Source organism: Gordionus sp. m RMFG-2023, chromosome 1 (genome assembly GCF_954871325.1).
Source record: "Gordionus sp. m RMFG-2023 chromosome 1, tfGorSpeb1-WG-v2, whole genome shotgun sequence".
NCBI lineage: Eukaryota > Metazoa > Nematomorpha > Gordioida > Chordodea > Parachordodidae > Gordionus > Gordionus sp. m RMFG-2023.
Window position 1 is genome coordinate 74,384,687 of NC_088775.1, and position 15,153 is coordinate 74,399,839.

At 29.0% G+C, this 15,153-nt stretch overlaps 1 protein-coding gene across 3 annotated transcripts in view; it reads left to right on the plus strand.

Annotated features, from left to right (window-relative positions):
* Positions 1-2,245: 2,245 nt before the first annotated feature.
* LOC135931628 (protein draper-like) overlaps positions 2,246-15,153 on the plus strand; it is a 30,037-nt gene continuing 17,129 nt past the window's right edge. For all 3 annotated transcript variants that reach the window (XR_010573108.1, XM_065468866.1, XM_065468870.1), the window contains exons 1-6: positions 2,246-2,273; positions 12,523-12,689; positions 13,158-13,265; positions 13,732-13,820; positions 14,040-14,132; positions 14,311-14,412. Coding sequence is in view for 2 of the 3 variants with exons in the window: in XM_065468866.1 (XP_065324938.1) it covers positions 12,523-12,689; positions 13,158-13,265; positions 13,732-13,820; positions 14,040-14,132; positions 14,311-14,412 (559 nt within the window). In the remaining variant the exon portion in view is untranslated. The remainder of the gene's footprint in view (positions 2,274-12,522; positions 12,690-13,157; positions 13,266-13,731; positions 13,821-14,039; positions 14,133-14,310; positions 14,413-15,153) is intronic.

The window sequence follows — 15,153 nt, forward strand, 5'->3', positions numbered from 1 at the left end:
CAGGTAATACGCCACCCATGTTCATAGTGCAGTCTTCTTTTCAAACCGTACGATGGCTTGGTAAAGTAAAGACAACCCCTAGCTAATTTTCAAACCGGATCGCTTGTGCATGGCATCGGACATCTAGATTCCTTTCGAGCAAGGTTTATTTTATCGTGCTTCAGCCAGCAATCCAATTTCTTAGTCGTTGCATCGATCTTGGCGCACGGAATTCTCCTTGAAGGTATGATCTTAGGCACAGCATCGGGCTTCAAGTGAACTTTCTCTTGTCTGACCATTTTGGGTTTGTAGGAGTAAGTTGATTCGAGGTCTTTTTTTGTTGTCGAGATTATCTTCTCGAGATCATTCTCCACATTACCTACTAAGAACGTTTTTAAAATGTTGTTGAAGGTATGGAGCTACATACGTCCTAGCAGGGGGATCTTATCACAATCCACTACAATAGCCTCCAGTATATGTGAGTTTTCTTCATACTTAACGTTCACATTGGCAAGACCTAATATCTTGATAGCGCTGCCGTCATAACCAGTGAGTCTCATGTCCGTCTTACGTATCGCAGTTATGCCTATGGACTTAGCTGTCAACTTCGGAAGTATACTGTACCTGGTACCGGTGTCAACTTGCATCAACGTGGGTATGTTGTTGATGCTCACTGTAACGTTGTACGCGTCATATATGGTATCCTTGACCCCCAGATGGTGCACTTCCAAATTATGCAGATTATATTTTTTATAAGCTGTGTTTGAGTCGTCGTCATCATCAATTACTTCGATGTTCATAGCATGGTTCGTATTCATTTGACAATCACGATCTTTGTAATCAGAAGATCTATTGTAAGTATTATTGTCATTTTTGTACTGGTTGGGCCTCGACGAATATTTCGGAAAACCATTAATATTTTGAGAGTTGTGTCTGTGCTGACCACGACGGGGATAGTTGATTCGGTTATCACCTCTATAGCAGTCATTCCGTCGATCAGGGCTTTGATGATGGTCACAATGAGAGTCGTGGCGATTGACATGGACGTTGTACCCGCTATTGTTGTATCGATCGTCGTAGTAGTTATCGTTGCGATTATCGAAACGGTTGCGGTTATAGTGACAATTATCGTAGCTTTGATCAAAACGATTGTCGTGGAAGTTGCTGTGCCATCCGTTGAATCGTTTGTCGCGGTCGTTGTCGTAGCGTCCGTTGAATCGTTTGTCGCGGTCGTGTCGTAGCGTATATCGTAACGTTTATCAAATCGTTTGTCACGGCAATAGTCGCAGCGTAAATCGTAACGTTCATCAAAATACTGTGCGGGGCGATTGTCATTGATAAACTGGGGTTGCTTGATAAGAGATTTACCATGTGCGTGAGAGTTCTGAATGGGGTTTGTTGCTACGTAACTATTTTTGACTCTGCCCATGTGATTAACTTCTTGTACACCAGGTGATTCATTCAAATGTAACAATTTCATCTCGCCCTTGTTCCACTTGGGTCCGCGGTGTTTTCCTCTAGACCTAGATTGTAAATGTCTTCTATGGTCATAGAGCTCTTGACCTCTTTCCTGACATCTTTGGAATACGAAGATACTCTCACTTTCTCAATAATTCTCTGAATGCCATTAAATTTACATTCTTTATTGAGTCGTGCTACGCGCGTGACCCAAGCCGAGAATGTCTTATCCTTGCCTTGAGTTGCAGCATAAAATAATGATAGTTTAGCGTTCTCGGTCTTCGATAGATGTTGTAACTTGAATTTGCCAAGTCGATTGGGTCCTGGAAGTCTTCCTCAGTAAAAATTGCCCCAATATTATTGAATTTGTCATCTGGAAGACTTCGGAGAAATAAAGCGGCCTTTTCTCCGTTGGAGATCTTGCTGGTGTTGAAGAAATTTTGCAATTTCCCTATGTAGGCCTGTCATCGCTACTAAATTTGAGGAAATCCGGCTTGAAAAATTCAGTCATATATGTGGAATTGTTCAAAGCATCCATCATAAGACAATTATAATCGATAAAGCCGTAAAATAGAATAAATATACATTGCAAAATCAAGATCAAATTTTGAAATACTTACGCAAAGTTCAGACGTAGATTGGCCTCCATGTTGGAAATTATTAATATCCACATTTTATCATAGTTAAAAAAATATGCATAGTTGTTTTTCATGCCATAAAAATATTTTAAAGCTATTGTATAACCGGTCATGGCGCTTTTGAGCTTTCTTAGCGCAGATGACCTCTGAATTCATTCAATCATTTTTTTTTTCATTCAATTCTAAAAAGAAAAACTAGTAATTTTTATTTTATTTTCATAGCTTACAAATATTTCCGAATTGCAAGGAAATGGCTTTCTCACTAAAAATTTATTATGTAAAAAATCTCATTAGTTATTTAAAGTGTAAAACAGTTTATTCTTTAATTAGATGTATATTGTTAATCCTTATTTAAATTTTTTATTTTATGCAAAGATATGTTTTTTAAGACTTCTATAATTTCATATTCTTGCAACTTTTTTATCCCATTAATAACGTTATAATATATTAATAATCATAACATTTGAAAATTTTTAGTATTTAATATTTACTTATCAATATTTTTAATTAAAATTGCACAATAAATTGAATAAAAAAGTATTATTTTATATTTTATTTTTAATATCAAATTTATTACAACAATGCATTCAATAAATATATATCCCAATTATCAATGAATCAAACAACAATAGTGTTTTTTTTTTAAATTTGCAAACTTTTATAAATTTACCCCTCATGATCTCAAACTTATAAATATAATAATCTTAACAAGTTACAATATTTTTAAAAAATATTTTATAAAATATACCATATATTTAATAAATTAATATTCTTTTCTATTTTTTTAAATATGCATAATGCATCAGCTTAGATTTAATTGTTTATATCTCAATATTGATTTATGATTTGGAAATAAAAATGAAGACAACAGACCTAAATTTTCTAAGTTGAGATTGGAGTAAGTCTCAAATTTAAGATAAATTATTTTTTAATCACTTAATTAATTAATTCATAGTTGAAGTTTTTAGTTGTATAGGATAGAGTTAAAAATTATTTTCCTAACAATATATTTTTATATTTTAAAAAGAAACATGCTCCATTCAAATTTCAATTTTTCTTTCAAAATAAAGAAATAATAGAATTATTTTCTCTCTTATCATTGGTTAAATTATATAAATTTTAAATCTAACCTCCAATAGAAAGATGAAATTCAATCATGATGTTTGAAGATTTTTCCGAATTTTATTATTATTCTGCTTTAAACAAACTTTTCCCCTCTACCTTTAGTTATTGTCCTTTCAACCTTTCAACTTGTCTTTAAACTAGCAAGCCAAATTAATGTTTAAACCTATCTGATTAATGAGATATGAATAAAGGTCCCATTAGTGTTTGAAAACAATATCAAGGTACCAAAACCTTGGAAATTATTATTTACATTTGATCTAAGCAATTAATATATGCTAACCCTAGCCCACATCTGGCATTAGAATCCAATTGCCCATTAGTGTTTGAAAACAATATCAAGGTACCAAATTCTTGGAAATTATTATTTACATTTGATCTAAGCAATTAATATATGCTAACCCTAGCCCACATCTCGCATTAGAATCCAATTAAAATTAGGGAAATTTTTTAAATGAATTCATGCTGCATCAAAAGTATACATGATTTTTTAAAATCATGATGTAAATGAAATGTCTAATAATTGTTCTGCTTCCACAAAAAAATGATTCTTAAAATATTTATCATATACTAAATTGGCCATGATTTGATGCTATTTTTTAATGACAAATATTACTTTCAAATATTATATTGTCAAAATATTTCCAACATAATTGTGATCACTACAGAAATTATAACCATTATGATTTTAGGTTCTGATTCTAAAAATATTTAAAATATGATATGAATATGATTTGTGACAAAAGAATTTTTTTTTCATTGAACAAAAGTATATTTATATATTGAACATTATTTTCTATATAAAAATAAGATATAATTCTATAATAACAAATTGAATTCTTTTTAAATCTAATCCTCTAGTTAAAATATCATTCAAACTATTTTCAGAATTTTGTTCTCAGAACTCGAGATTTCGATAATATATATCTAGACCTTTGTTCCTTCTATAAATCTTTAGGCTTGCGTAATATTTTTCTGGATAAAATATTGAGTTAGCCGGTTTTAAAAATTGGCTCAAAACGAGTCATTTAATAGGTTTTCTTTAATTCTACAGTATTTATTTGTTGAGGGCCATTTTTGAACTTAATTTGACCGAAAATATATTTCAGCATGAATTTCATACAAATTTGTCTTTAACTTTTGAATATTTTATTTTTTATTATATATATGAAAAATTTATGTAGTAGTTGGAAACCTGCAGTATCACAACCCGCCTCGTCCTGTAAACTTGGCCTACAACAGGGCGATTAATATGATATTATAAATTCTGGCTAAACCAGGCTTAAAGAATTCGAGCCAAACCAAGTTGAAGATTTTAAACAATTGGAAATTTCGGTTAATTTGAAAAAAATAAAAATTTAAACTATATCAATTCAGTTGGAAATCATGAGGCGGTTAATATTCATTTACTACTCATATTTTCAATTTCCCCCATTTAGCCAAATACAGTCAAAATTATTCATATTAATTACATTTTTAAAATTTGGGGTTGGGCAGAAACGTAATAAAATACATAAATCCAGGCTGAGCTAAAAAATTTTTTTTATTAAATCTTGGCTGGGCCTAAAATTTTAATTTCTGTAATAAAAATTTATTAATTTGAGAGTAGTTTAAAGGTGTATGGTAAAATTATGTGAAATCCATATATTAAATATAAAATAAAAATACGTAGCAATTTGTTTATATATATAGTAGAAAAATATGATTAGAAACCAATAATGAAAGGGATAATATTAAGATGTAAAAAAATTTAAAAAATCATAAGGAAAGGTATAAGAATTTGATTATAAAAATATATTTAGTGGGAATATCCTGATAAACTATGTTAGAAAAAACAAATTAAATTATTATCTAAAAGTTTACCCTGATTATATGCAGGTAATATCAATATTGCTGTTTTTTATGAGGTGCATCAAAATGTACATCTATATATATATTTGACCAAAAACAAAAAAAGGTTCATGCATGTATAAACAAACATAGGTAAATGTTTGAATCTTTCCTTTATTTATATAAATAACAAAAGCCGATACTGTGATTTTTTTTTAAGACAAAAGGTAAATGCGTATCGATAAGAAATAAATCAATCATAGGTTTAAAAAAGCGATAGCCCTTGTTAGACTCTGACATAATTTCAGCTTCTAAATGTTTAAATAATCCTTTGATAATCAAACATGTTCCTTTACATGACCCATTTTTAGTTTTCATAGCAATACGGTCAAAAATTATACGTGAAGAGGAGACATGCTTGAAGGAGTTTGGGAATGCAAAACCATAGGGTAGTTGTTATAATAATCAGGGGCATCAAACACGATAAAATTAAAGCTTAGATATGATTTGATGAGCCCTGGAATCAATTAGAGTGAAGAGCAAAACTATTTTTGAAAGTTAATGTGATGGAATAAGTTGTTCATTATTGGCTTCAAGGGCAAAAATGGTTCATTGTCGAAGTCGGCAGACATATTTTCATCACAAAATAAGCATTTCTTATCTTAGGAATGGATTTTGGCACCAGGGGGCCACTCGCAAAATTTTTGCCAGGGTGGATCCAATTTTTTTAACAGTAAAAAAAGTGTTGGGTTTTTATGTTTGAAAATAATAATTTCAAAACTATTGGTAAAATTTTTATTAGCTTTAAATTTGCCAGGATAGTCAAAAATATTTAAAATAATATTATATTCATTAATTAATATCAGAGACCTGCATAGGTACCATTTGTACGACCCGGCCCAGATTTTTTTTTAAAAATTTTTTCGGCCTGGCCCGTTTTTTTTTTAAAAAATTTTCAGGCCCAGCCCGGCCCGGATATTTTTAAAAAAATTTTTTAGGCCCGGACCGGATATATTTAACAAAATTCACGGGCCGGGCCTGCAGGTCTCATTAATATTACAAAATCAAATGGAAGATACCGATACATCTTCTGAAACTATCTAGATGCAGATGCTTTTTAAAAGTGTATCTAGATATATATATACAGCCGGTTTAAAATGTGGATTAATTTACTTTAAATCCGATTCTCCTCAGCCCAAAAATTACTTTTTTTTCAAATGATTAATCACCATATATTATTATTATGTAAATATCTGTATTTGAAAGAGCGGGAGCTCACCAATTCTTACTCTCCCCTCCTTTATTATGTATATTATTTAATAATTTTAAAAATATTCAATTCGTTGACATTATTGAAATGTTTATGCCTTTCGGAGCTCTACTACATTTATATAGATATTTACGTGAATAGTTTATGGCTTTACCCTTTAAAATAAAAAATTAAGTAAAAAGGATTTATATTATATGAGAATAGAAAACACAACTGCAAAGCAATGACATTGATGATTCATTAAAAATGTACATATATTGAAGTCAGCTCTAGTCAATGTCATAAAAATATGAGAATGACTAAGAAGCAAAAATGTTACACGCTCGGGGAAATTTTTAGATTATTATTAGTAAGTTCATTTGTTATTCGCCAGACATAATTATAATTTTGTTGAATGGAGGTTAAATGGTGGCTTAAATTTCCATTTATCTAAATTTAATTCTTGGATATATACCACTGATTTGGTAAGCATATTTCTTTTGACACGTATTGCTCGGCAAAAATAAAATAAAAACACGTTAGAGGGCCCTGGTACTCGGGTTCGCGCAAACATGGGAGTGAGCGGAGCACCTAGGCCCCCGAAATAGTGATAATAGCTCAACTAAAGGAATGTTCAAACGAAGGAGATTTTTTAATTGGTTATAATATATATAAAATTAAACAAGTATCTTAAGTAAGAGTGAGATTAAATAGAGATATGTGTTAAGGTTAATTAAATGTTTGAGAGATATGAATTAGGGTAAAGATATTTTAAAAATGGTTTTTAATAAATTTTAATAGTTTTAATTAATAACCTGTCATATTTGACAGGTCATGTAATTATAAACAAACAAATGATATTTTAAATAAATCAGCTTGTGCTTGCTAACGGCAATTTCCTTGTGTTGGACGATAATCCAAAAGTAGACGATTTTGGCCACCAAATCCTAGACTTTATGGATTGTTATACTTTAAATTACCCTAAACTAAATTGAGTTATTATTTTAATTAAAGTTTATATTCGATTGTTTAATTTATTATATTATATATATTAGTTTCAGATCCTTAATAAATGACAGTAGATTAATAATAAAAAATTTATATTTAATGAATTGGATTGTTAAAACACGTCATATAATCTTTTATTTCATGGGCTATAAAGAGTTTGCAAAATGAAAAGAAAGAAAAAATTGGCCGGTGATGATAAACTTAAAAGAAAGTAGCGAGACGCCAAATTTATTAATTCGCAAAAGAGGCTCTTTTAAAACACTTTAAATGAAGTACATCACATGCCACATCTGAAATGCGAGAAATACTTGTTATTAATAATGGGGGCATTCATATTCTTATAGCCAATTACAGCGCCGTGGGCTTTTGGCGGCCCAGGGAACTAGTTCGGCCACTGTTTAAAAATCACAATTCTAAGCTTTATTTGAAAAATTTTTGTATTCTGAAAGACACTATGTAATATGATAAGATTTAATGGATTTTAATCATAAATATGAGTAACACATATTTAAAAAAAATAAATAGGGTGCATGTACCACGTATATAATCACAGGCTTATAATAATCATTAAAACTAAAAAATAGTAATTAAAACATTTATACTCGACTTTCTCTTTTATATTTAAAAAAGGATATTATACCAAATAAAGATGCAATGTAATTTTCGATTGAAATTAGGGATAGGTTTACGCGGCGATTTTGCACCATGCAGGATTTAAGTAAGTCTTAATTTGTTTGTGAAGCTGTGTTCAACCGATGCGACGGTAAGAATACTTAGAAAAATTCTCAAAACAGATATATTTGACAGGGCTTCATTTGGACTATTAGTGCAAATATATTTTAAGATTTCTAATGCTCTTCTTACATAATATATTTTTTAGAATAATTCAGTTATTAGGAGAGACCGGGGATCTTATGAGTTCGAGGTTCTTGTGAGCTTTGGGGTTCTCTTCTAGAGTACTCAACATATAAAATTTTATTTTAATTATCCAATAACTATTTTATATAAAAAATTAAACCCTATTCTACAATAAAAGTACTCTTTATTTAAACAAAAAAAATGTTTAAACTACCACAAAATTAAATTTTAAAAATTTAAGGGTATGGGACTACTTTTCATAAGTTCATATGAGCTTTTGAGAGTTATTTTTAGAATTCATTTTTGATTATTGAAATTTGAATATGGTAAGAAATTATATTAGAGAAAAGAAACAACTAACAACTGATAAAATCATTAATATATTTAATAAAAAATCCGTCCTTGCTAACCATTATGGAGAAAACAATTGTCTTGTTGCAGACAATTTAAAATCTTGTTTCATTAATCTGCAAGAAACTATATTATACAATTATCTAATAAATGTATCTAAAATGTTCATGAGTCTCTTGCACACGTAAGAGCTCTTTTTGAGCACATGGATGGATTATGGATTCTGTTGCAATTTTATAATCCATTCTTTATTTGTTTGAATTGTCAATAAATTTCAACGAATATTTATAATTTTCCATTGTGGTTGCAATCATATCATTTTTATATTTTAAAGTAAACAATATTTGCAACTTAAAGGCGTCTAGTGGGAAAACTCAACCTTTTCCGGGTGTAGCTCATCCTTTCCCAAATTTTTTTTTGCAAATATTAATACTGTTAAAAGATTATAATGCTTTTTTAAAATTTATGCAGAGCACGAAAGTAAATAAGTGGGATAAAATGAGATACTATTTATTCATTATTATCAGATACTTTTAATTTTATTGTAAGTGACGAGTAAGGTAAAAAAAAATAGTGTTAGTATGTTACTTTTCCCCAATAGTAACGGCCGTCACCTTAATTTTTTGGAACAAATTAAAACTACTTCTTGCTCAAAATACTCATTTATATATATTTTTTTAAATTGGGCTAATCAAAATTGATTAAAAAGCGATATCTCAAAAAAGCACTCATGAAAATTAAGCTAAATTTGGTGTACATGTTTAGCCGAAATTATTATGCTACTGAAAAATTCAAACATTCATACTTATAGGATTCAATAAAAAAAATTTAAAAATACTCTAGGATCTGTATATAAATGCTCAGGCCCACAATGGTTAATAATTATTTTCATAATTAGGTAATGATATATGACGTTAGACCACTTGTTAAACAACGTCCAAAATTTATCAAAATGCAATAAGACTCATTTATTTTTTAATATATATTGACGGAATCACGTGGTCAAGTCCAATCTAATATATATCATCTCCCAAGAACGAAGCCACCAAGTTGGCTTAAGAAAAATACATGATCCTTACTGGATTCTAACCCAGAACCATTGGATTGTGATACAAGTACTGAACTTATTCTCAAAATTATAAAAAAAAATTCTATATAAGGATAAAATTACAACGCTATCTAATATTTTAATAAAACACATTGAAAATCAATGTTCAAGCGCAAACGCTTTAATTATTTTTTAATATGTAACAAATATAATTTAAGTAATTTTTTTTCTTATAAATATTAATTAGTCTTACGGTGGCTAATACACATCGTCAACCTTTTTAACATTTTTTTGCACACATTTTCTAACCCCGCTTTATTATGTTATAAAAATAAAAGCCCCTCCCCCATAAATGAAAATGTTTGTAGTTAGTTTATTTAATCATAAACAAGTTTCTTAATCTTTACCATTTTCCCAAAAAATATTATCTTTTATAATCGGCATCTTCCTTAAGTCTAACCGGTAACCTTATTTAATAAATGAATCATTCTTTGTTTAATATCATTATTACATTTATTTATTTTTAATTTATCATTATTAAATTAAATTAAATACCTTTATAAATTTTTTTTGTAATAAGGTTAAGGTGTAATTAATTTGCTATTTATATTATATAAGAAATGGTATTTATTTTTTTTAAATCGTAATTCATAAAAAAATTTTAAAGTCGGATTTGGGCTAAAACAAATATTATATTTTGGGGATTATTACAATTAAAATTAATTGATTTTGCAAATTTAATTTTATTAGAAATGAATTTCCACAACCTAATATTAGAAAAAATGAATTTTTAAAGGTAAGGGATTTGCCAATATTAAAATATTATATCAGTAGGTTGTGTTATTTTTCTTAAAATATGTGTTTAAGGTCTGGTGCTGGCTAGGCCGGTAGTGTTATTTTGATTTATTTAATATTCAGATTGGGCAAGTGCATTTTTTTAAAAATACGGAAGTGATCTGCATCGGGCCTGATTTTTCTTTAAAAAAGTTTTGCTGACCCGGCTCGAACCCGAAATTTTTTTAAAAAAAGTTTTGCCAGCCCTGTCTGAACCCGAATTAAAAAAATTTACCGGCCCGGCTCGAATTTATTTAAATATAGAAATTAATTTTTATAATTACGCAAAATAAAAGATATATGTTATATGGCGTCTAGTTTCTATAAATAAAATTATTTTATTTTACATAAAAAAAATTCCAAGGCCCGACCCTTCCCGGCCCGGAATTTTTTTAAAAATATTAGACCCGAACTCGATTTTTTAAAAAAAAGGCCTGGCTAGGTCCGAAACCCATTACGGGCCTGGTCTACTTTTGCAAATCTCTATACGGAATATAGCTCGCAATCTACCCACTTTAAAATTTATATTTTAAAAAAAACATTGGAACTTAATACTTAAGAAATGAGTATAATATTTATTTCTTAATTTTTCTATATTTTTTGGCGACGTCGCTAGGGACTGACAAAATCTTGCCAAACATGCCACTCTTCTAAAAAACGTCACTCTTTTTGGTTATATTCTAGGATTATGGAAATAGGTGGGATGTTGATGGCGGGAACCTCTCCTTACGAAATTCCTGGTTACGTCTATTTTACCAACCATTTTTTTCTTCTATCGATTTCATTCTTCCCTTTCATTTAATTAATCTGGACGCTAATTAGTTAAAATTAAAAAGAATGCTATAATTATTTCCCCTTACTTAACCAAATAAATATTAAAAATTGTTACTTTTTAAAGACGAGCGAAGGCGGCCTTATCCTATCTTTATACGCTAATGTCTTTTTCCCAAAGTTATTAGGGTCTGCAAATTTTTTTAAAAAATGCCCCGAGTCACACCCACCTATTTTCCAAGCTCAGACCTCTGATTTCTATTATCCATTCGGGTATTTTTAATTATGAATACAAAACTCACATTTATATAAGGCTAAATAAAATAAAAATCACGAATTGCTTTGTCCTAAAAAATACTAGAAAAGATTGGAATTCTCGTTATATTTTTAAAATGAAAGAATACACAACTTTAACCTCTAATTTTATTTAAATTATTTTTGACTTTATATCTAAAAAAAATAATTTTTGGGCCGAATTGCGTGGCTCTATAGGTTTGAAAGGGACAGACTTTTGAGCAATTTTTTTAAAATTTTTCGTTATTTAATTAGAAAAAATATATAATTAAGTCAGGCTTGAAAATCTAAAGAGGGGAGCCAACCGACATTTGAATAAAATTATTTCAAACCGATTTAAATTTACCTATTTTGTTCCAAACTGAAACCCAAATACCTAACGGGACTTCAGTTCCTTAAGAATCACGGTTTTAGATCGGTTTTGTCCGAGACCGTTAGGATTCGTCCGTTGGCCTTTACTAATTAAAAACTTTTAATACGATTACGTTATATATTTTTTAGCTTTACATAAAAAAATTACATTTTTTTTAAAACTTTTAATTTTTTTTAAACAGTACAATAAGAAAGGAAAATAAATTTTTTTCAAGAAGTCGTTTAAAAATTTTTTAAATTTGACATTTTTGAGGACCGAAGGTTAATTAAATTTTTAAATTCTTAAAAATACAGATTATAAATTGGAATTTATTTTTAAAAAATTCCATTCTATTGTCTTTAATAAATTCTTTTGTTTGATTACGATACGATAGACGCTTTAATAAATGATTTATTTTTTTTTATAAAAAAATAAAATAATTTATAAAATCTATTAGCAAATTTTAATGCCGTAAATGTTACATTAAAAAAGTAACATTATCTTTATTACTTTTCATTATTTTATATTTTGTATAATAATATAATATTACTTTTATATTTACTTTACAATACCTTGTAAGTTTTAAAAATACCTATCCTAAACTATTATACTATTTCAAAAAAAATATTCTCAAAATAAATTCCGTAGAACATCGTTTGCAAATATTTATGCTAAATCCAATTAATATTTTGATGGCGATTGGCTCAATTTTAAAATATTTATAATATAGATGAATCCTTTCTTCCATCCCTGCACATCTTTCCGTTCCCAAATTTATGTATTGATCTGTCTCTTCAATATTTTTCTCCTACTTAATACTCAAGCACCAAATACTGATCATTTTTCCAGCGATGAAATTGGCTTAACTGGTCTTAATGTTTGTGTGAGGCCTCATAAGTAACGCGTTCATAAATAATGAGAATTTTAAAAATAGGAAGAAATAATAATTTTTAAAAAAGGAAGGAAGCAAAAATTGAAAGAATGAATGAGAGAAAGGAAAAAAATAATCAGAGACCTACAGGCCCGGCCCTAAGCTACCCGGGTCGTATTCTAATATTTTTAAATATACCCAGGCCGGGCCCTAAAAAATTTTTTATAAAAAAAATACCTGGGCCTGGTCGTATATTTTAAAACCGAATATTTTAAATCGTCATTTTTATAGTTATAAAAATTAAAAATAAATGTAATATTTTTAAAAAATCCGGGCGGGGCTTAAAAATATAAATCCCGGGCAGGGCCAAAAAAAATTTTTTCTCAAATATTGGCCGGGCCGTGCATGGTACTTCTGTAGGTCTCTGAGAATAATGCAGAAAAAAATAATATTGAGATACAATTTTAAATTAATACTGTTAATTCCATATTCAGAGAACATGTACCATATGAAACCACGGAATTAGTGTTTGAAAAACCTAAATGCGATTTTTGGGATAAAATATTTTCTGTGGCTACCGGAAGATGCAAACCGAAATCAAGGTTTCTTATTATACCTTATGTTTTTTTTATTCCTATTAACATTCTTATAAACGAATAAAATTTATTACTATTAAATACTCTAACCTGAAAATCTGTCAGATCTGAAACTCTAGCATTCTGAGCTAGCAATGCCTCTCATTCGAATTATAAGACATAATTCTAAAACTTCACAATTATAATGACTCGTTTAAATTGTTTAGTTTAGAAATATCTTCCATGATTTTGACTAAATCCGACCGAATTTTTAAGGTAAATCTGGGTTAGATAGAATTCTTAAAATCGAATTTGGTTCAGAAATGATTCAACCTGGATCCTGATTTGAAGAATATAGTTAAGTTCAGGAAAGGCTAAAGAGGTCTAAGAGCCTCACTAACTCATTTTAAAAGTTATCATTACTCGAAGTTGAGGTTTAAAAAAAATTGTAGCTCATTTACAGCATTATTTATAAAAATGTAACGCTATAAAGGACAATAACCGTCACAAAAACCCACACCGTCGAAATTATGCTAAGGCACTGCTGCAATGGATATTACAAATTCATTAATCAATGCTTACGTAAATATTTTAAAATTTTTTTGTAAATTTATTACATATTATAATGGGAAGAATTCATTACCTTCTTTCCTTCCTCACCCTTAGTTTTTTACGGATTTAATCGGGTGTAAATACGATATTTTACAAAATTAAATATTTCAAACTAATATTTAAAATACTAAAACTTTTGACAAAAGTGCATAATATTTGTGTTATTTTTCTTTAAAAAAAATAACAAAGCTATGTGTCCAGATCAATGTATACACGGCATATGCACGGCTCCCGGCGTGTGTCAGTGCAATGCGGGATATTCTGGCAAACGTTGTTTGTATGGTAACCTTCAAAAAAAATCATAATTATTTCTCTTTTAAACAATTTTTGGGACTTTTAAGTAGAATAATCTGTAATGAACTAATTTATTACTCGATCCATATTATCCAATCAATTAGATAGATTAGACTAAATAAATTATTTTGAAACTATTTTTTTCTTCTGTTTATCTTATTTTCAGCATGTAAAGGACTCACCTGGGGTCCTTCCTGCGCCAACCAATGTGAATGTCAAAACGCCGATTCTTGCGATCCAGAAAATGGCGATTGCAATTGCCTATCAGGTATATACTCGTAATTTTATTTAATAAATACCTTGTTATGTAAGTCTAGCCAGATCACTAAGATACCATAAGTTTTCTCAGATTAAAAATCTAATCAAATTCAGCCAAAAAAGATTTTTATAATAATCAGAATGATGCAAGGACAAATTACAATTTTACTAGGGGAGACTCGGGCTAATAAATTAACCAATTGTCAAAATTATCATACATATATAAATAATTTTATCAGAAATTGCAGAATACTAATAGGTATCTTAAATGATTTCTTAGCTAAAGTTAATTAACTATACTACAATTTTTTATAAAAAAATATAGAATACTTTTCAGTGGATTTTTTACCTTATAATCTCCGATCAGAGGGATTACCAACACCAATTGCTTATTATGGATTGGGGGTTGCTATTAAGATTATTTTTCAAATTAACGGTATAAATAAAATCAATTAATATTTTTTTTTTTAAAAAAAGAAGAATCTGCAATTTTAAAAACCCATGCCGAAGTCAAATATGGAAAAGCCGGATTAAGAATCCGGCAGATCTCTAATGTAAATTTGCATGTAATTTTTTAATCGATAAACATAATTGGATTCTGTTTGGCTAGATTGAGAATCAGAAAAAAGCATAAATGAAGGTGAATTAATATTTTAATATAGCATACTTAATAAATCAGGATTAGATGTGTATTTAAAATACAGAAATGGTGTGAAAATTTTGATAAGATTTGTTTTGGTCTTTATTTTAG